Consider the following 23,241-nt stretch of genomic DNA (forward strand, 5'->3'; position numbering starts at 1 on the left):
GTTGGTTTATTGGTTATTAATTGGTTAAGACTTAAAATAATGGTACCATTATTTGAAGACTTAACCAGTTGATTCAGGCAATTTTAAAGCCCCCAGACTTGGGTGTAGGTGTCAGTCAGTATGTTGTGTCAAAGACTAAAACTAAGGATAAAACTAATTAAGATAAAATAAAAAATAAAACTAATTTTAGTTTTATTAAACTATAATAGCCTTGGTATTTACTTGATAACGGATCAAGACTAAATTTTGCAGTATCGCCCACCACTATAAAGGAAGTGAGCCCCCTAAAGGTCTGATGCTAAAATCGCCCCTGCTTTTGATGCATTCGACAGAAGGTCACCAGTTTACACGGTTACTACTTGAATCGTCACACCAGTCTTCCGTCGCCCCGCCCTCTGGTTGATGTAGTTCCGGTGCCGTGACCTTTGTTTACCGTGATTCTGGTCCCGAACTGAACCGACAGGTGTTAGAGGACCGCCAGTCTGTCCCCGCAGCAGTCTCAGGTTTATTTCAAAATGACTTCAGTGAACACGCTCCGACACCTCTGCGCACGCTGTGACGTCACTCAGCGGGGACAGCGAGCGAGCTAGTCGCGGGCTAACGTTAGCCGTTTACCGTCCGTCAAAGCGAACAACAGGCCGACGTACAGGTGACCACAGGTGAACGGAGCCGCACAGCTAACGAGCCAACGGGCTAATCTGTGGAGGAGAAGAGCCCAGAACGTTAGAGACAGAGCCCGGCCTTCAGGATGCTAAACACGGTCTGTTTTTACCTGCAACGGCTCACCTGAACACACGTTCATCATCTCACCATCATCATCATCATCAGTTCACTCTTATTTAAAGCCAAACAGCTGCTTGGACAGTTCAGTCTGCATGTTATTAATGTATCTAATTAGACATTCATTATGTCTAACGGAGCTATCACGGGGCCAGAGACTTCCACACCATACCAGTCAGACCAGCATAAGTCAGACCATATCTATACAAATGTAATACAGTAGCTGCAGAAACGAAGGGCATAGGCACCCAATGATAGCTCGTTTATGTTATTTAAAGTCAAAAACTGCAGGCAGACACCTGCAGACAGTGTAAATCTCTCTAAACCTCTACAGCATTTCCCACTGAGACTATTTTAGTCCTGGCTGTGAGGAGAGATTTGTTTCCAGATTAATGTTACAGTTAAATGTCAGATGGTTTCCTGGTTTGGTAATCATGTAACTCTCATGTAAAGCTGCTCTGTCAAAGCCTGTTTTCTTCATATTAAGAGAGGATTTTAAATCCAGTAAATAGGATATTACAACTCCTCTGCTGCTATTATGCTTCAAGAGAAACATTTAACCAGAGGAGACATAAAAACGCTTGAAAAGGACTGGGGAGGGAAAGTCTAATCCTCTTTATTTAACAGCAAAAGTGAAGCTGTGGCAATATTAATAAAGCACTATCTGCCTTGGTGCATTATCTGTGATCAATTAAGGTCTGTAATTGGTGCAGTAGTTTTAAAATCACAATTCATTGCATGCTTAGCGTTCCTTTCTGCACACTTTGTTTAAAGCCAGGCATGAAGTGTGGATTTTCAGTAGATGAGTTACACGCCTGGAAGTTGCACCAACTTTCAGTTTGAGCGTACATTGTTCATCATGCAATGTAAAAGGGGGACACAACAGCCCGACCGGCTGTTCCTGACTGGTCAGATGGGTTTCTGACATGTTTGTTATTTTGGTCGTACAGCTACACACGCTCCAACAGTGAGAGCAGAACTATGAGCAGAATCCCCAACTTTGGGGCTTTTTTCCCTTTGTAAACTGTCAGACAGCATCTTAAAGCACCATGACGACCGCATGGTGTTTTAGATGTGACTTCCTTAACTATAATAAAGCAAATAAATGAGCAGTAAATAGCTTACCTGTTTACTTCCAGCTGAATACTCATCTTATTTAGCTATTAGTATTTATGTGTGAGAGAGAGACAGTAAGAGTGGCTTTATTACTGTTTGTAGCTTTATGAAATGTCATAAGACAATAGATGACTTTGACCTCTGTCAGTGGGACTTATAAAAACTCCACAGACATTTGTCACAGTTGGTCCTGACTTCCCTCATTCAGTCTGAGCTCTCAGGGTCATGCACGACCATTGGATGCTGCAGTGTGAACACATAAATGGTGACTGAGATGGCTTAAGCTGCGCCAGCATCTCCCTTCAGCCATAGTGATGTAAAATTAATCCACCACGGCTCTTTTATGTCTAGTTTCACTTTAAAAAAACTCAAAGTCAGCTCAGTGGACAAGTGCGAAGTCATCTGATCCTCACATTATCAAACATTTACATTTCTTATCTCTGATCTACATGAAGTACAGTATTTTCTTTCAAAGTAAAAGCAGGTCTGGATCCAAACAGGAAGTCAGTTACTCTTAGTGTAGGACAGCGCAAAAATCTAAAATTTCATAATAGGACAATCGCGTGGTGTCTTTAAAGTTTAATCCTGTACATGTTCTGGTTACTGATCTGATAAATAAATGTTGTAGATGTTCCTGGACGAGGCCTCGCCCCCGGCTCTGACCGACCTGTGTCTGACCTACGTGAGTCAGAACCTGGACCAGTTCTGTGTGAAGCGTCCTGATGGCTCGCTGTGCTTCAGAGAGGCCGTGCTCTTCCCTCAGGAGCTCGCAGACCAGCTGCTCGGCAAGATGGCGTCTGAAGGTAAGCCTGGAGAACAGAACACCTGAGGTGTCTACTCACTGGACAGTTTAAGGCCCTATGTGACCCCTCTGTGGTCAGGGGAGCACAGCAAAACTCAAGGTTTATCACGGCTGATTGTTTGTGCAAATAACTCTGAAGTGTCTTGATGACATCAGAGCCTTCTCAGTCTTGGGCTGTAGATCTCAAACATGTTGTATATTAATGATTCCAGATTAGACGGCCTCCAACAGAATATTTACAAAAGCCAATGAGAGCGAGCTCCAGAGGGCGTTACCATCTGCATGTTGTGTACTTTTACGGCTCACAAACATGGCAGTGTGGCTACAAACATAAGCACAACCTTGCCCAAGCCAAGTGAAATATTGTAGTGGGATTTTATATGCATTCTTTTTACTATTTTGTTGTGTTATTGCTTGTTGCAAAGCAGAATATGAGCTAGGACAGCTAGTTGATGATTTTCTGTGAGATCTTTTGTTTGTGGGATCTCCACTGTGAAATCTCTACTGTAAACAGCAGGTATGTGGGCTCACAGTCCGGCTGAATTGTCTTTTGCAGGGTTTTCAAACTCAGTCGCAGCAGGGGCCGGATTCTGAATGTAGGTCTAACCTGAGAGCCTAACACGGTCAACATTCAACAATAAACCGTCAACCTCATTTTCATCAGTAATAACTGAAGGGAAACAAAAGGAAAAAAAAAATGATGATAAATAATTTTTAGATTTTAAAAAAAAGGAAAAATGATAAGTTTAAGTCTCAAAATCTGAGATAACAGTCAAACTTATTAATTCAGAAGGTCAAAACATGACATTAAAAGTAAAAATAATAGTGATTAAATTAATAATTTTTTAAAGGTAAGTTTATTAGATACAAAGTTAAGTCCCAAGTTTAAAAGGTCAAAATATGAGATAAAAAGTCAAACTTACTTGTTGAAAAGGTCAAAGGATGAAACTAAAATTAAAAATATTTTTTAAAGGTAAGTTTATGAGATAGAAAGCTCAGTTCCAAGTTTAAAAGGTCAAAATTTGAGATAAAATGCAAAAATGCTTAAAGGTCCAAATATGAGTTTACATTTTAACTGGGAGCATAAAAAGGTCCAAATATGGTATTAAAAATCAAAGTTAGGAGTTAAAAATGTAAAAAATGTGAGATACAATTAAAAATCATGAGTTAAAACGGTCAAAATATGACTATAAATTTAAAGTTGTGGATCTAGAAGGTCAAAGTCTGAGTTGAAAGTCAAAATTAGGAGTTGAAAAGGTCAAAACGTCGCATAAAATTTGAAATCATAAGTTTTAAAAGGGCAAAATTTGTCTTAAAATTTAAGATTGTGAATCTGAAAGGTCAGAATAGAAGCTCCAAATTATTAGCTTAAATTGTAATTGTGAGATACAAAATTCAAAATTTAAAATGAAAACACAAATGAATTTCCCACATTCCAGACTTTTTATCTAATTATTTTATCATTTTACTTTCTTTGATTTTTTATGACTTATGAAGGACATTTTAAATCATCAACGTTAAGTTTACACTTTTAAACAGGTGGAAATCTGTAGACTTCATACTGGTGGGCCAGTTATAATAAAAATATGATATGGTCTTGTGGACCAGGTATATCGGTTCCAAGGGCCATATTTGGACCTGGGCCTTGAGTTTGACACCCCTGGTCTATTGTGTGCATTCAGAGGGTAATGATGTTAAAAATCAGTCGTAACTCAGGCGCGGATAGTCTCGCTGTCATGTCAGAGCATCTGATGTTGCCTGATAGTGTCTCACCATCAATTGACCCACTATTCTGTCTCGAATAATTCATATCAAAATCATAAAAGCACTAAAAATAACTATCTGAGAACAAAACTTTAAGAAAAAACTGTCCTTTTGTCTGTTGTCTTCCATGTTTTCAGAATCATTTTAGATTATAAAACCATCCCGTGTGTAGCCGGCCTAAAAACATCAAACCCCTGTCACACAGTGTCCTGAATGATGGAGAGGAGCCGTGGATGTTTGTGTTCATTAAAAACCTTGGATCTCTTTTGTCTCTCCCCTGCAGGTCTGCTGAATGACAGCACAGTCGGCGTGTTTCGATCCTGTGAGTATCTGCGTCTGAGACGAGCGTGTGTACGGACGGCTCGTATCTCTGCGGAGGCCTTCCAGAAAGCTCTGTGTCCTCACCGGCTGCTGGAGCTGGACGCCGCCAGAGTCAACGCAGATCTCACCATCCCCGACATCCTGCAGGGTCTGTCTACCAACAAGTACTGCCAGGTAACGCCAGCGAGCATGAGGGGGAGATGCACTGGTTGTAACAAATCATGCTTTTGGTATTACTGTTTTTTTATGTAATCCTCCCACATTCCAACATTTTCTCTCATGTTTGACCTTAAAAACAGAGATGTGAGATGTTTTGGGTACAAGAGGGAAGTTTTTGAATTGTCAATTTTAATAAGTGAAATATTTAAAATAGAATTTTTCACCCAGTTATTGTGGTCCATCTATAATTATAGCAAAGGAAGAGCTTAATAGAGTTAAATGTCTGATTTATGTCAGAAGAATGAATATGTCACCAATAGTACACATCTTTTCTTATTTTTCAAAGCTCCACCAGGACTAGAGACATGTTCAAATATTAAGATGGGAGGAGTTTGAATTCTGATGTTCCTTTAAGAGCTACTAGCTATTTGGGAATTTAGATTTACCATTTGGGTACGTCCTGATCTGAAAGGAGATGCTTCAGAATATTTGGTTCACTCCCTGTGATCAGTTTTAGTATAATGGAGAAGGACCACATCTTGGTCTTTGCCTGGGGCCTTAAAATAACTCAAACTAGCCATGGTTGAAGCACAAATAGAAGTGGACAACCATGTGTTTGCAAGCTTGTTTCATTACAGCTGGCTGTAACGTGTTCATCATCAGCCTAAATCCTTAAAACACAGCTGTGTAGAATTATTTCTGTGACTTTTACATTTGTTAATGTGCTCAGGGGTTCAGATCTGCTTCACAGTGTGTGTTATTGATAGGTTTGGAGTCTCAAGCTTCACAGTGTGGCGTTATTTTAAGTGCTGTATCATGTTGGTTTGGCTATTTGTGTCATACATTCATCTCTTGTCTCTCAGGTCTGCAGCTCCGCTTTTAAGCATGACATATTATAAACCTCAAAATCTTTATATGCTAGGCTTAAAGCAGAAGAGCCTCTGCATTCTGTTAGTTTTACTGTGTGCGGCTTTGTCAGGTTGCTTAGTAGTCTTTTTACAGTATTGTCAAATCCCTGCTGTAAATATGTCCTTTCCCTCCTGTGAACTTTATAATAACTTGTATTTCTTCCGTCTGCCTGCAGGAGTCGCTGCAGAGACTCGTCCTCACGGGCCTGACCATGTCGTCTCTGGAGGAACCGATCCAGCACCGCTTCAGCTCCCTGCACGGCCTCCGCTCGCTCTCTCTGGCTAACGTGGACTTCTATGACTCGGGACTGGTGGACGTCTGTTCTCTGCCTCGTCTGGAGAGTCTGGACTTGTCCAACACGTCGGTCACTAACCTGAGTCCCCTGCTGGGACTGAAGGAGCGTCTGCGCTCGCTCACTCTGCACCAGCTGAAGAGGCTGGAGATGAGCACGGCTCAGCTGCTGGGCGTCATCGGGCAGCTGGACGCACTGCAGGTCTGTTTACTCTTTGCATGTTTGTTTACATTTTTTATAAATGAAAGCTCATCTGATGTTGCTGCCCACTTTTTACGCTTGTTTGCATGTTTAATAGTTTGAGATGTCCATATTTTAGTCCTTACAGTGACAGAGTTCTCCACAGAGATGATTAAGGATCTGTCTTTCTTTGTTCGGTGCAGCACCTGGACATTAGTGATGATAAACAGTTCACCTCTGACGTGGCCCGTCAGCTGCTCAGCCAGCGGGGGATTCTGCCTGCCCTCGTGTCTCTGGATGTATCAGGGAGGAAACAGGTGTGTGTCTAAGTGTGTCTTTTAGTTGTGTTGATGTTTGAAATCTTATTCATAACCTGACACAACACATAGACTGGTTCACATCTCCATGGCATGGGATATTTATCACATCCTTCTGCCCCATATACAGTGTTTGGGAAGGACAGAACCTTTAAGAGAAGAAACTTAGAGGGTAATTAACTCAAACGTGAGTTTAGCAGGCAGCCATAGTTGTTTTTCACTATCAGTGGAGCCAGCAGCTAAATTAAACTCTTGCTAAAACCAGTCAAGAAAAAAAAAACACATATTTTCCAGCTTTCAGCATGTTTCTTTGCTCTTCTTTTAAGTAAGAAATGTTGTCCAGTTCTGATCAAACTGCAGCTCTTTACCGGCCACCATTTTCAACAGGTTTTCAGTCTCTTAACCCTCTGAGAGAGACACCTGTATGATGAGAAGAGACAAATATATATGTAAAAAAAAGCTGAATAACTCTTGAACCATAAATCGCAGTCACTGTTTTTCCTCCTACAGCCTGCTGTTATGCCATTGGAATGATGCTATCTGTGATGTTGTGTCCCTTACAGAGGCTTTTCTAGCAAACCTGGAAGTTTGGTGACTTTCTGAGGCATTTAAAGATTAAATCCACGTCTGTAACTTGAATGTCTTTTAATACATTTTTTTAAATCAATTTTCATTCAGCTCCACTGCTAGTTTAGCATAAGCCACCTTATTTTTTTCCCACAATGGTTGTCACATGGGGTGTTACTGCCAATGGCAGGCTGTTCCATCATCAGGTCATGCTTTGCCAAATAGCAAATGTATACAGGACTCTGTGCAGGCCAGTCAAGTTCATCCACTCCAAACTCTCTCATCCATGTCTTTATGGACCTTGCTTTGTGCACTGGTGCACAGTCATGTTGGAACAGGAAGGGGCCATCCCCAAACTGTTCCCACAAAGTTGGGAGCATGGAATTGTCCAAAATCTCTTGGTATGCTGAAGCATTCAGAGTTCCTTTGACTGGAACTAAGGGGCCAAGCCCAGCTCCTGAAAAACAAGCCCACACCATAATCCCCCCTCCACCAAACTTTACACTTGGCACAATGCAGTCAGACAAGTACCGTTCTCCTGGCAATCGCCAAACCAAGACTCGTCCTTCAGATTGCCAGATGGAGAAGTGTGATTCATCACTCCAGAGAACGCGTCTCCACTGCTCTAGAGTCCAGTGGCGGCGTGCTTTACACCACTGCATCTGCCACTTTGCATTGCACCTTGGTGATGTATGGCTTGGATGCAGCTGCTCAGCCATGGAAACCCATTCTATGAAGCTCTCTATGCACTGTTCTTGAGCTAATCTGAAGACCACATGAAGTTTGGAGGTCTGTAGACATTGACTCTGCAGAAAGTTGGAATATTTAGGAGCGAGGAAATTTCACCACTGGACTTGTTGCACAGGTGGCATCCTATCACAGTACCACGCTGGAATTCACTGAGCTCCTGAGAGCGAGCCATTCTTTCACAAATGTTTGTAGAAACAGTCTGCATGCCTAGGTGCTTGATACTATACACCTGTGGACATGGAAGTAATTGGAACACCTGATTTCAATGATTTCATATGTGCTCTGCTGTGAGATAAATGGCTGCAGATGACGATTAAACCAGGCCTCCTGTCTCCTCTTCTTTGTAATAACTGCAGTATATTCAACTGATAATTAATATTTATCAGCTCCAGTCTTAATGGTCCTGTACACAAACAAGCAGGAAATGTGGCACAAGACCCGAACTTGCCATTAAAACATGCACTGCAGGATAGTACTGGTGTAGAGTGCTGCAGAGCCAGTACTCATGACAGTGTAAGCTATCACCATGTAGGTTTAGTACAGGAGTATGAATCAGGCTTTTCCTATCTCTTGTTCCTGCATGCCTCTTTCAGGTGACTGATGCAGCGGTCAGAGCGTTTGTGGAGGAGAGGCCAGGGATGAGTTTCGTAGGTCTGTTGGCCACAGATGCTGGATTCTCAGACTTCCTGTCTGGAGAGGGGAATCTTAAGGTATGCCTATGATCTTATGTTTGATCTGATACCTGTGCAGGAGCCCAGGTGAGCTGTTGTGTTAATATGTTTGTGTGTGAACAGGTAACAGGTGAAGCCAATGAGACACAGATCTGCGAGGCTCTGCGTCGCTACAGTGAGAGGGAAGGATTTGTGAGAGAAGCTCTGTTTCACCTTTTCAGCCTGACGCACGTCATGGAGACGCCACGAGCCGACATCCTGAAGGTCAGAGGAAACTCTTTCACCAACTTCATATAAAGTTTAATCACATCTATCAGCAGTGGATTTATTAAAGCAGTGCAGTGTCTCCACAGACATAATCTCTACCTGGGTGGTTTGGCTTGACGTTAATCTGCACATCTTAATATTCTCTTCATCCTCTCATCTCTCCTCTCACAGCGTCTCAACACCCTGCCTTATTTCAGAGCTTGTTTTTGTGTGTTCCTACTCTTTTGGCAGTATTTATTAGTTAAACATTTAGGGATGACCCCTGAAAAACTCACCCCCCACTCTCACCTTCTCTCTGCAGCTGGTGGTGTTGGGGATGAAGAATCATCCCGCCACGCTGAACGTACAGCTGGCTGCGAGTGCCTGTGTGTTCAATCTGACCAAACAGGACCTGGCTGCAGGAATGCCGGTCCGACTGCTGAGCTCGGTCACTCAGCTGCTGCTGGAGGCCATGAGGACGTTCCCCAACCACCAGCAGGTATCTGCATGCTCGCTGCAGATGACGTAATGAGAGAAATTTGAGAGTATTATTACGCTGTGAGAGGTTTGGTTTGTCAGGGATTTTCTCATATTTATTTATGAGCCGTGTCCTGATTCATCTCCTCACTGTGTGCTTCCAGCTGCAGAAGAACTGTCTGCTGTCTCTGTGTAGTGATCGCATCCTGCAGGAAGTTCCCTTCAACAGGTGAGAAAATCTCATTTCTGTGCCATTTCTTAAGCTCTGTTTATTCAGGATTGGTGTTACCGGACCTCTAACCTCCCATTTCCCTATACAGCGACCGCGCTGTGATTGGCCGGCGAATTATACTGCGGAGCAAATCGCTTCTTCTCTAGTCTTTCAGAACAGTTCCATGTCCGGCAGCGGCGCGTCCCTGGAGTGCTACTCGAGATATGCTGCAGGTCTATTTTCAGCGCCGGCCGCTGCCAAACCATCAGTTAGAAAGCTCCAAACAGAAAGTCACAAACGTAGAATATCTGGTTCTTTCAGAATACAACACAATGCACAGACTCCCGATCGTAAATCATCACTATATCAACATTACAACTAATCCTACAGAGAGAGCAAAGGATCACTGAGAGGTCAGCGGGTCACAGTGCTAAAACGGCGCCATTGACGAGGAAAAGTCAACGTATGAGGACATTTAGCCAAAGAATTTTACATAAAACCACAGATCCTTTAAGCACACATTAACCTTTTAACTTCCTAATGTACTCACCCAATGGCGGAAGCATTAATATCATGGACTTTTACTGGAAAAGATGATAAATTAACCCCAAAAGGTAAAATAGTCTGCCGTTGATATACTCTTCCTGCTTGAACTAGCAGTTCTCCCGTGATCTCTGCCCACTGATCAGGTCACTCGCCTTCAGACAGAGCAAACCCAGTTTACAGTGTGCAGCGCAGTCGTCCTATGTGGAAATAGCGGTAAAAGTTTCTGAATCTCCTGGGGCATCAGCATTTGGTTCAAAGTCTGTCATTTACTTGAATTTATGAACATTTGCAACTGTGATGCTTTTTTAACAGCGTGTTTTTCAGAAAACTCAAAGACACTGTATGATCGCTGCCAACAAACAAACAGGCAGACAGACAAAACAACGTCAAAGTCACACATTAAAACTCCATCTAAAATGAACAGTCTGAATGTGCGAAGTCTGTTCAGTCTTGTTGATGTTTTTGTGAGTTCTAGAGGGAAGGGGCGGCTATAGAGAAGGCTCCATCCCCTCAGGTTCAGTGCTCAGACCCTGATGCCGGAGAGAGGAGAGGAGGTTACAGGTAGGAGTGTGGTGGTGTAGGAGGGTAACCTGGTGGTTGAGGGCTTTGTGTGTGAGGAGCAGGACTTTAAAGTGGATGTCGGTATGGGACGGGGAGATAGAGGAGGTTTTGAAAGACAGAGGAGATGTGGTCATGGGAGCGAGTATGGGTGAGGAGGTGTGCTGCAGAGTTCTGGATGTACTGAAGTTTGAGGATTTTTGAAGATGTGCCATAGAGGATGCTGCTGTAGTCAAGTCTGGATGTTGTGGAGGCATGGATCAAACTTTCAGCTGTAGGGAAGAAGAGTAGTGGATGGATGAAGGCTCCAGTTTTTAGGTGAAAGAAGGCGTTATTTGTGAGTTGGGGGACATGCAGAAAAGAGGAAAAATGGGTGTCAGAAACAATACAGAGGTTGTGGATCAGCTGGCAGCTGAGAGGAAGGTCAGGAGAGGAGGGCAAAACTTTCTTTGAAGCAGGGAGGACCAACCAAACCTGGGGGCGGGGCTAACTCCCCACATGACTTCATAAGGGGAACATCTGAGAACTGCTTGTTTCAGCACACATTTTCTGAAAGCTGGAGAAAGAGAGGGTTGAAGGAATGGATTTTTCTGATTCCTGGGAGGATTGTGGACAGGTCGGGGTCACATATTTTTTCTAGAAAAGCCTGGAAAAAGTGTATTTGCATAATATGTCCCCTTTAATGATAATCAGAACGTCGTTGAAGAAGCCTCAGTTCTTGATTTATTTACAAGCGCCTATGAGGCACTGTTTGACAGACATGTGAAAACAAAAACTTCTGTTTGTCCTGCACATCAGGTACCTGTTCTTCAGTTACTCAGTTTTAGATGAGTCACTGTTGCTGAGATGCTCAAAGCCATCAGTTTTTTAGATAGAAGGAAACCATCTAGTCTGGATCATAAAATTTTATTTTCTAAAGTTGTCTGTAGATTTTATTGCTGAATCTCTAACGCAGAGATTGAGTCAAATTCAATCACAGCAGGGGCCAGATTCAGGATTCAGGTCTAACATGAGGGCCTAACAGGGTCAACATTGAACCATAACATTCAACTTCATTTCACCAGTAATAAAATATTTAAAAACAGCACTGATGATAAATCATTTGGAAATTCAAAAAAGTTAAAATGATAAGTTTAAAGGCTCAAATCTGAGAAAAAAAATACCAGCTTATTAGTTCAAAGATCAGAACACGATATTAAAAATAAGAATTTTTTTTAAAGAGCAACAATATGAGAAGAAAGTTGAAATCATATGTTTGAAAGGTCAAAATATGAGATAAATTTTGAAATCATGAGTTTAAAAGTCAAAATATGACTTAAAATGTTAAACTGTGAGTCTGATAGTTTTAAATGTGGAATAAAAAAAACAAAAATTAGGAGTTGAAAATGTCAAAATATGAGCTAGAATTTAAAATTATGACTTAAAAAGTTTAAATTATGACTTAAATTCAAAATTGGGAGGGTAAAAGGCCAAAATATGATATAAAAAGTAAAAATTAGTCATTTAAAATGTCAAAATATGAGAAAAAAATTGAAATTATGTTATTAAAAGTCAAATATGGAATTAAAAAGCCAAAGTAAAGAGTTGAAAAGGTCAAAATATGACTTAAAATTTCAAATTTGGAATCTAAAAGATAAAAATGTGACATAAAGTTAAAATTCTGCGTTGAAAAGGTCAAAGCATGAAATGAAAAGTCAAAATCAACAGTTTGAGTTGTAATCTTGAGATGCCAAATTTGAAAATAAAAAATTAAACACAGATTAATTTTTTTCCCCACATTCTTGACTTTTTATGAAATCTTTCTTATGATTTGCTTTTTCAGATTTTTAGCTTAACAAGGATATTTTAAATAATCAAGTTGAAGTTTACATTATTATACTGGAGAAAAACTGCAGACCTCATACTGGTGGGCCAGTAATAATACAAATATGATATGATCTTGCAGGCCGGATGTAATCGTTCCATGGGCCGGATTTGGCGCCAGGCCTTTAGTTTGACACCCGTGCTTTAACGTGTCTGTCTGTATGACTGAGTTGGTTGACCACTTGTACACAAATCATTGGCATATCATTATTTATAAAGCTATACTTAACCTACTTCCATCATACCTGTGTAGCTTTATTCATGTGAAAAGTTCTGAAAGCTACAGTCTTCACTCTGTGCCTCTGTCACTAGATTTACTTTTGCTATCTGTTCCCAAAGTCCTTCCTGAGTATGGTGAAAGGAGTTTCAGGTTTGCTGCTCCTGCAGCCTTGAATCTTCTGCGTCTGTGGGATCTGGCCTCTTTGAATTGTTTTAAAAGAGTTGGAGGAAGATTTATCAGGTTGTAGATGTTTGGATTAATGAACTCTGATCTGTGTCTGTGGTGTTTTTATATTTATATTTTACATCTATAACTCAGTTAAATGTGCCGCTGCTTGTCTTGGCCAAGAGACTCTTGTAAATTATTCTTAATTTCATTGAGGTTTTCCTGTTTAAATGAATTTAAATAGAAAAATCACCCAGTCAGTCAAAGGTGTGTCGTTTCTCTGCTGTGTTCCTTCAGGTTTGAAGCAGCCAAACTGGTGATGCAGTGGCTCTGTAACCATGAGGACCAGAACATGCAGAGGATGGCCGTGGCCATCATCTCCATCCTGGCTGCAAAGGTAAATATCTGTGACATCTATACGTACTGGTGCTGTTATTCCTGTTCATTAATTCAGACTAAAGGTTCAAGGTTTGATATTTCTGCCTATGTGTTATTATCCCTTTTAATATGAATGACACAAAGGCATTCTTAGGGGGTACCACATCAGAGGTAGAAACAGAGGCTTGACAGGATTGTATGGTTCAACAAGGAAGTGCTGTGTATGTGGAGCCCCCGCCCCGTTTAAATGTGGCTCTTTATTATGGGCAGGATCCCAACAGATCCATGAAAAGTCTTTAAAGTCATTTGGGTTTTGATATCTGAGGTCAAATATCCTAAGTATGGAGTTGTAGGAGGGGATGAATTGGATTTGATCAGAGGCAGAAGATGTTTCAGTAAAAAATGAGTGTTTATAGGTGTTATGTGGAAATAAATGTATTGGCACGAGAGGAAGATTCAGAAACTTCACAGAGACAATAAGACTGGGTTCTCTCAGGTTTACTAACAGCTGCGGTCATCGACAGATGCACAGGCCAAGGACAAAGAATGCACACACTGACAGTCATTTATACACTTGACGCCCGATCCAGGGAGTCACCCCATGTGACCACTTCAGATCCCTAAAAGTACATTCCATGACCACTATTTCTGGTAGGGTGCCAGCTAAGCCAACCTTGTTAACCTTGTTACATCATTCCATTACAAAATACAATATTTTCACACTAACAAAAGGCTTATTTAGCATGCATATTTTGCTTCATGTGGTCCTGGGCTGGCTCTGCTTTTCTAAATCCTGAGTTATACCTCTGTGTCCCTGTGCACCTGTGCTGCAGCTTACCCCATAGGTCCCCATAGCCCTGAACTGTTTGTAAAAGCCTGTGCATGCAGCCTACCAGCCCTGTGATTGGTGCACTGGTTAGCACAGATGCCTGCCAGTCCCTCAGTGATGTCTGTAAGCACGCTGTGTACTGAGATGAGTGACTGCAGACAGCAATACCACTAGTCAAATCTATTTACCAGCATCTGAAAATATCAGACGTGCATCCTCATCCAAGTCTCTGTGGCCAAAGAAGTACAAAAATTCTTCTACTTCTGCCTCAGCTGGTTCAGCAGCTGCACATTTATCTCCTCAGATGTCCCTGCTCTTTCCTTCTGTACAACAACTGCAGAAAAATCAGCTGATGGCCAATAGTTATCAGCTCCAACCCCAGCACAATATACTTAGTGTAAGCACCATGGTTTTCATGAACACAGACAAGCAGGAAATGTGTCGACAGGACCAGAAATTGGCGTAGGAATTGCTGAGCAGAGAGTTGCAAATGTATGTTTTGCTAACGATGGTGTAGATTTGACACATAATTATAAACCCGAGTTAGAAGATGAAGCAGATCCAGGATAAAGCATTTACAGACCCCTCCAGTGACGTGTTATCTGTAAAAATGAATCATGTTATCAGCCAGCTGTGTGATCACCGTCTCTGCCTTGTCTCTGAGTTACTTTCTGATGGTTTGTTCATTTTTTAACTCTTTCTCCTCCAGCTCTCTACAGAGCAGACGGCTCAGCTGGGAACAGAGTTGTTCATTGTCAAGGTGATGTCTCCTCTTTTTTAACTCTGTCTAATGTAACAGAATTGTTTACAATAAAGCATCTAAAACATCATTTTAAATAAAATGTTAAAAACAAAATATGACAGTCTTTCTCTTGACCTGCAGCAACTCCTCCAGATCGTGCGTCAGAAGGCATCTCAGGGCGTGGTGGACGCCACCTTAAAGTTCACTCTGAGCGCGCTCTGGAACCTGACTGACGAGTCACCGACAACCTGCCGTCACTTCATTGAGAACCAGGGCCTGGACCTGTTTATCAAAGTCTTAGAGGTACACACGTCCTGCACACAAAGAGCACGCTCACAACTGCCACTCGCCTTCAGACAAACCTGATGTGACTCTCCTGAAATGTTCATGAAACCAGAGAAGGATCCTTTAAAGCTCTCAGGATGTTGTAGCTTCAAACTGAATGTTTGAGGAATAGATGTGACGTTTCACTCAGAGGATATTTCATCATAAAGGCCTTTTATCAAAATAATACATGGGACCTTTAGTTATGAAGACTGTCTTTAGGGAGTCCTTTGGCCACGAGTCACAGCCACACAGCAGCCCAACACCAGTATTTAGATGTGTTTTATGACAAATCCAAAAACAAAGTCTCCTTTCTTCACTCGCGCACTGACCCACAACAGCCAGCTCTGTTGCTTTTTCATGTTTGGAAACTGTGGGCTCGTTTTACTTTTAGGGTGGAATTTGTGCATCTGGCACAAGTTCAACGTTTTACGATGTTAGAGTTTCGTTTTGCAGACGCTTTTATCTGAATTGACTTACATCTGAGAATTACTACGACACAAGCAAGGATCTGGACGGGAGGGAACAGCATTAGTAAGAGCCACAAACTGCTTTAAGTCCAAACACAGAGGCTGACATACAGCAGTGATGATCAACTGGCGGCCCGAGAGCTACATCAGGCTCCCTAAAGCTTCCTCTCCCGCCCCCAAAAGGTTATTAACTTAGAAAATGTTAGGAGGAAAAAAGATATTGAGGAAGGTGAATTTTAGGGTATATCTTTTGTCTTTAAATCGCTACAGCTATTAAATCAACTCCAAGAAATGACTGATATTGGAGCAGTTCTATCAGGAATGACTTAATGTTTGACCAGTTTAGTAGAAATCCAGCTGGTCCTCATTAAATCTACTGTTTTCTATGTCAACCTTCCAGTTCAGGCTCCTTAGAGAGTGTACTCCACACTACCTTAGAATCAAAACTAAAATACCTTTTTTCCTGCATGTGTTCTTCACCAATCCCAATACAGCATATGACCCAAACCCAAACCCAGTGATGGAAAACATGGCAACCCCAGAAATGTAGCAAAATATCTCAATTGTCCCCTAGAGAATATTGATACTAATACCATCCATGCATCCATTTTCTATACCACTTATACCGTTGGGGGTTGCAGGTGGGGGGGGGGGCTTGAGCCTATCTCAGCTGTCATTGGGCGAGAGGCGGGGTTCACCCTGGTGGTGGGAGGAAGCCAGAGTATCCGGAGAAGGCTTACGCATGCAAACTCTGCACAGAAAGACCCTGAAAAGGATGTGAACCAGGGACCATCTTGCTGTAAAGCAACAGCATCCCTGCACCGCTGTGCAGCCCCATATTAATACTAATATATATTAATAAGACCAAAATATAAATTTTATTTTAGATTGTTTAAAAGTTTGGCCTCCACCATGTCTGTCCTTGTACAAATGTAGATGATGGTCCCTGCACTAAAGCAACCAAACAACGAATCATCACCATCATGAGACATTGATATAAAGTTTAACTTCCCTATCAGCTTTCAAAGTAAAGTCTATTAAGATAATATAATACAGTGGTGGTGCTAAAGAGAAGTCAGAATCCCTTAAAATTGCAGACAAACACATGCAGAAAGTCTTAATTGCACTAAAACTTCCACATAACATTGCCGTTGTTTTTGTAAGATTTAGACGAGTGCAGCAGGGCTGGAAGTTAAATTTCCAAAATCAATGCGCCACTCACATTTTTACCAGCCATTTTATTTTAGCATGCAATTAGATGAGGTGTACTATGAAGATAAAGATTTATAGTTTTAGTATTTAGTATAATGACAGTATTCAGATCTTGTTTCTCAATCATGATCAGTAGTAAGAAGCAGCTGCAACAGGAAAAAGTCTAAACTGTCGCTCGTTTAAAACCAGTTTGGCCTGTTCTAGTCCATGCAGATGTGTCATACACTGTAAATTCAAACAGCATTTTCCAGTATTATGAGTGTCGGACTTCAGAGAATTTCATTTTTCATGCATGATTCCTGTAATATCACACTGGAATTCAGGCCTTATTCAACTATCTCAGACTTAGACGAGGGTAAACTTTGGCTTGAAGGGATCTTTTGCAGGTAGACCAGTTGCAGCCCTACCCACTACCCTCAAACTATTCCATCATATAGCTGGCTGTGAACATTTGAGAGTAGCTTTGACACAGGGAAAAGTCATTAGAAACAAGAAAAAAACAGGACTTAATTGTATGCTGTTTATGTCACAAAACCATTATGTCCTGTTACTTTTATGAGGCCGCCCCAGTGGCTGGTAGGATGAGCAGATTCACCTGGCTCTGCTCAGAAGTACCTGCATTTGGCTGTTGGTGGGTGTCATTTTCCCTCCCTGGTGTGCAGGAGTTTGCTCTAAACTTTTGATAGTTGAAAACAAGAATCTAACACCTTTACATATCCAGGACTTCTGATTTTGTTGCTTTGGTATCAACAGGTTTTGATATTAGCCCTTTTTTTAATTATACATTTTGTTACCATGAAGGAAGGGGGCTGGTCTGATTTACTTTTGATTTTTCTTCCATGCAGTCGTTCCCCAATGAGTCTTCAATTCAGCAGAAGGTTCTGGGTCTGCTGGTGAGCTTCTCTGTGATTATTTCTTAAATCATCTGTTTTATTCCTAACCTCAGACCTAAAGTTTCCCCCGTCTCTGTCTGCCTGTAGAACAACATAGCCGAGGTGGGGGAGCTGCATGTGGAGCTGATGGTGCAGAGTTTCTTGGACCACATCAGCACTCTTCTGCACAGTCCAGAGGTGGAGGTGAGCTATTTTGCAGCAGGGATCCTGGCTCACCTGACATCCCGAGGAGAGGACACGTGGACGCTGAGCCCCGAGCTGAGAGCAGCTCTGCTGGAGCAGCTGGTAGGAACCACAATATCCCTGATACCAGGGTCTACACTGTCTTTAAACTATACCAGGGTCTACACTGTCTTTAAACTACACGCCTCAATGCCAAAAACACGGGGAAAAGTGTTAAATATGGCAGCTTTTGAAATTTAGTCTTAGTCTGTTACATTAAAATGTTCTTCAGTTTTAGGCCCATTAGTCATTTTTAAGTTTAGTCCCTGAAAACTCAAAAACATTTTAATCAAATTTTAACCCTTAGAGCATGGATTCATGCCACAGACACACTCTTTGTTAATTGCTTGGTAACTTTTGAATCGTAAATCGAACACACTTGTTTTTTCCTCTTGAACTCTCTGTTGTGTGGTTCTAATGATGTTCTCCATGCATTAATAGCTCTTACAGAATGTCTTCAAGTGAGCCTGGATCTTGGCTGAATTTTGGGTGGTCTTTAAAGATTAAATCCACACCAGTAACTCTGATATGGGAAATCTCTTTATGCATTTAGAATCAATTTTTTGATCATTCCTGCAGTTAGCTAGCTAGCCCACCCCCATATTGTCTGTTTGTATCCCAGAGGCATTGTGACTGGGCTGTGACAACCAATGGGAAGCTGTTCTGTTGTCATATCATGCTTTGCTGAACAGCGCATGTGCACAGATTGAGAAATTAAGAAGAGAGTCTCAATGGCTCAAAACAGAGAGAAATTAACAAAGAAGGCTGTTATTTGTCCCTCAGAGTCACTGCAGTTTAAATAATGACTCAAATTCCCAAAAAGGGCAAGGACTTTTTTTTTTTTTTTGTAAAAATGTGAAAATAATGACTTTTTGTCTCAGAATTATTATTTTTTAATTTCTTAGTCCCAAAGAGATGGGAGAACAAGTTTGTGCAAAAACACTCTGAGCCATTAATGTTGACTGTGCACATATGTAATCTCAGTAATAATGTTGTTTGGGTTGAACATGTAGCCTGGGTTTTGATCTTTTTTAGGTTCTCCTCCTTGAGTGTTCTCTAGTTGTTCTTGTTTTGTTGTCTTATCTCTTGTTGGGTTCTGCTGCTTTGTTTTCCTGCATGTCAAAGCACTTTGTAATCCTTTGTTTTAAAAGTAAAAATACAGTACATAAAAATCTTTGCGTTTTAATTTCCAATTAGTTTTTTCTTTTGTCTTTATAGCCCCTAGGGCTGGGAATCACTAGTGCCCCCATGATACGATATTATCAAGATACCTGGGTCATGATTCAATATTATTGGGATTTTAAACATTTTGCGATGCAGTGAGTATTGCGATACCATATATTGCGATATATTGCAATCTATACCATTTTTCCTACTGTTTAACTGATTTAATATTAGTCTTGCCCTCATGTTTGTCATATTTCCACAGTATTTTATTCTCATGTAGCACTTCTTGCTAACCTCATGTGTCGTGTCCATCTCATTCGTTCCTAATTTCCTTTCCCTGGTGTCGCCATGTTTGTTGTACTAACTTTCTCCTGCTCTATGACCGTCACCTCTGCTGACCTCACTGGACAAACAATTTTCCAAACAATTGATTTTATTTTTCCATTATCATAGACTTCAGCTTATATTAGCAATTACTTAAAAAAAAAAAACCCGATACTTGGTGAATAAGACAATATGATATATCACCACACAAAATATCGCAATACTATGCTGTATTGATGTTTTTCTCCCATCCCTAATAGCCCCATAACTTTTTACAAATTCAATTGACATTACTGAAGCACCCATACTCTTGAATGCCCAGGTTCTCCTAAAGGAAAGGTTGTTTAGAGCTTGACTGTGCACTACAGAGTTTATTTTTAACAAACTTTTTAAGACAAAAAGTCCAGGAGAGTTGAAAAATAGCTGAGAGCTCTAAGAGTTGATCAAAAGAAGGTTCTTACCTTTTATTTTTATTCTCTATTTTGAGACATTCAAGGCATTTATTTTATTTAAACAAATTTAAGTAGCCATATTTTAAAAATAATACACTGCATCATCATTGCTTTAATTGATTTAAAATAAGGCAATTAATCGAAAATAAGCATAAATCGCAACACGGCTTGCAGCAATTTTCAAATCACAGAGGGTGCGATTTTTCTTTGACCTGAAATTTGTGGCAAAATTCTTGTTTAAAACTTTTGTTTTTGCAGCAGAGATGTTATGCATGACATATGCAATCACTGAAGTGCTATTTTTGTCAGAATAGTCTATAAAAAATTCCTAACTTTAATTTTGTACTTTTTTCTTATTAAATATGAGAATGACATAATACTTTCAATGAACAATTCTGTCCAATTTGCAGTACGATGCCAAATCATCATAATAAGACATTTTTAAAGAATTTTTCAGCCCTTGTTCAGGAAAAAAGAGAGTTAAGAAATAATCGCATTTCAAATCGCAGTCTTAATATTGGAGAAAATAATTGGACTTAGATTATTTTCCAAATTTGTTCAGCCCTATTTAAAATAGTCATGAAAATACTGACATGCCTCATAAGGACAGTAAAGAAATGGATTTTAAGGGTTTATCAGTCCTGAACTTACATTTTTGTCTGTTTTTAACCTCCTTGACAAAAATTAAACTCATTGTCAGAGTTTTTAACCCCAAAGATCTATTTTTAGCTGGTCATAATCTCCTCTCCCTTGTGGAAAAAAGGTTGCTGACAAACATTTTTAGTCAGAGTTTGGATTGTTGTGTAAATGTGAACTAAAACGAATGCAGCAATCCACAAATAATTTTCAATTTATATTTAGCTAAAAACAGCACAAAGACAAGATTTGTAATGTTCTGGGTGGGGGGGGGGGGTGGAAATATACACACATTCTTAATTGAATGCATGCAACGTCTTCCAAAAAAGGTGGGACAGGAGCATGCTAACCACTGTGTTCCATCACCTTTTTATTTAACAACACTGTGAATGTCTGAAGACTGAAGACACTGATTATTAAAGGAATAAAAGTGCTACTCTCACATTAGTGGTTTATGTAATCTGATATGTACAGATCTTGTCTTTGTGCTGTATTCAGTTTGATGAAGGTTGAAAAGGATTTGTCAAATGCTTTTAAAAATGAAGGAGATAAATGAATCCATTAGAATTTACAAGTCAATTTCTTGCAGTGTCTGAATTTTACATAAACATTGGTGATGTTTTGGTTCTGTTAGAGTTTGCCTCCAAATTCTGGTGATCAGAATCCAAAAATCTCCACATACTGGGTGTGTAGGACTTGTATTTTGTAGCTGTGGTATCAGGCAGGTTTCACTTATTATCTGATTTTTCTAGAACTGTATCAAACTTTAAATCCTGGTGTGTTTGACTTGGTGTATTTGTGTCTCCTCAGCACACCGTCATCACAAAGTGGCCCCCTCCTGAGTGTGAGATGGTGGCGTACAGGTGAGAGAAACTCTCCAGTGATCACATGGTGACATGAGAGCAGGTAGAGTGATCACATGACTTAAATCCTGATGTGTTCCTGTTATCCTGCAGGTCCTTTAACCCTTTCTTCCCCCTGCTGGAGTGCTTTCACACCCCCGGGGTTCAGCTGTGGGCGGCCTGGGCCATGCAGCACGTCTGCAGCAAGAACGGTAACACAAACAAGAACATAAATGTTCATGAGATGATGAAGTGCTTTCATAAATCAAGTCTGTCAGCGCCACCCCCTCCTCACAGATCTCATGTCCCCCCCCCCCCATCTCTATGCAGCGGCGCGGTACTGCAGCATGCTGCTGGAGGAGGGCGGTCTGCAGCAGCTGGAGCTTGTTCACACTCACCCTCAGACGCACAGAGACGTCCGCCTGCTGGCCGAGAGCATCCTGGAGAGTCTGCAGCGCCACCAAGCACGCACCGGCCAGCATGCACACTGCAGCCGCCGCCCGCCTCCTCCACCGCCCCAGTGACATCACAAAGAGGGCGTGCGCTGCATCAGACTGATCAGAGCGGCAGATCTCTGTCAGAGCAGGACAGGCGCAGAACTCTGTTCACTTTATCAAGAATGAGGAAAAGACTACGTGATTCTTCACAAACATGTCAACTTTATTTATTTCTCTGTGTTTGTTTCAAAACAAAATAATAATGTGAGTGGGACGAGTGCTGAAACCACCAGGAGGAGTTTTGGTCAGTAAATGCCACGTTGATGATGGATCAGCTGCTTAGAAAAACACATCACTGTGGGAACGTCCAGAAACTGTTAAAAGCGACCCATCCAGGTACCCAAACAGCATCAGACCGGCTCCCTTCTGGGTCAAAACAGTCCATCATCATGAATGGCGGTTAACGGGACAGACAGGGTCAGTTTACCGGTTATTGAGAGCCCAAATCCAACAGCCAGTGAGGTTTTCATAATAATTACATCATTTTTGAATATGGATCGGCATCATAACATTTCAAAGTAGTGGAGAACTCCTGCTGGGGGGCAAGAAGTGATTTCAGCATAGAGAAAACTAAACTATTCTTTATTCTTAAAAGGAACCCTGCATGATCAGACAAGTTCATCTTGTTGGATAGATATTTGTATCGCTCAAATGTGTATTAAACTTCAAAAACTCACTCAGAATCCTGCATCCTACATCTGAAAGGTCATAAACTGACATCACATACCTTACATTTGTATTTCAGCCTTGTTAAACGAGTCAACTCTTCACTTTTCAAACATTAGTGAATGTGTGAAGAATCTGTTAACAGTCACAGAGTGATCGCTGGCTTAAAGTCAGTAGGAACATGACACCAGTCCAACATTTGACCTCTTTACTCCTCTCTAGTTTCAGCTCTCAAAAAACAGAGCTCCTCTTTTTCATTCCTTTGTCAGTTTTGGTTAAAAACGAGTCTTAAGTTATGTTGATTAGCGTTTCACCTCACTGTTCCTGTTGTTTTCCAATCTACCGCCATTCAGACTCAGGGTTTGTTTTCACCCAAACGGGGACGTGGTTTCTCTGGACATCAGGATGTGACGCTGCACTGCTCTTATCCATCCTTTCTATGTGTATATACGCCCCCCTTAGCCAATCAACTGATGTTTAGATGAGAGAAGGGGCTGTCAGGAGGGGTGTACCACAAACCGAGTTCATCATATCTGATCCTATTTTGACAGCAGACACTTTAGACCAGTGGTTCTCAACTGGTGGATCACAGAAGTGACGGGTTGAGCCATTTCCAGTGGGAAGCCCTAAGAGGACATGCATGCAAACTTTAATGCTGCTAAGTTTTCCTGTG

At 41.1% G+C, this 23,241-nt stretch overlaps 1 protein-coding gene across 1 annotated transcript; it reads left to right on the top strand.

The window, feature by feature from the left end:
- The first annotated feature begins 403 nt into the window (after positions 1 to 403).
- Positions 404 to 22,578, top strand: zyg11 (zyg-11 homolog (C. elegans)). The gene is made up of 17 exons (XM_041791223.1): positions 404 to 760; positions 2,525 to 2,699; positions 4,746 to 4,957; positions 6,027 to 6,344; positions 6,527 to 6,640; positions 8,551 to 8,667; positions 8,752 to 8,892; positions 9,197 to 9,373; positions 9,516 to 9,580; positions 13,212 to 13,311; positions 14,831 to 14,881; positions 15,005 to 15,166; positions 17,715 to 17,762; positions 17,850 to 18,047; positions 21,374 to 21,426; positions 21,520 to 21,617; positions 21,736 to 22,578. Exons 1-17 carry the CDS (start codon positions 749 to 751, stop codon positions 21,927 to 21,929), a joined length of 2,235 nt encoding a protein of 744 aa, XP_041647157.1. The 5' UTR covers positions 404 to 748; the 3' UTR covers positions 21,930 to 22,578.
- The last annotated feature ends 663 nt before the right edge of the window (positions 22,579 to 23,241 follow it).

The sequence above is a fragment of the Cheilinus undulatus genome, linkage group 7, assembly GCF_018320785.1.
Source record: "Cheilinus undulatus linkage group 7, ASM1832078v1, whole genome shotgun sequence".
NCBI classification, from domain to species: domain Eukaryota; kingdom Metazoa; phylum Chordata; class Actinopteri; order Labriformes; family Labridae; genus Cheilinus; species Cheilinus undulatus.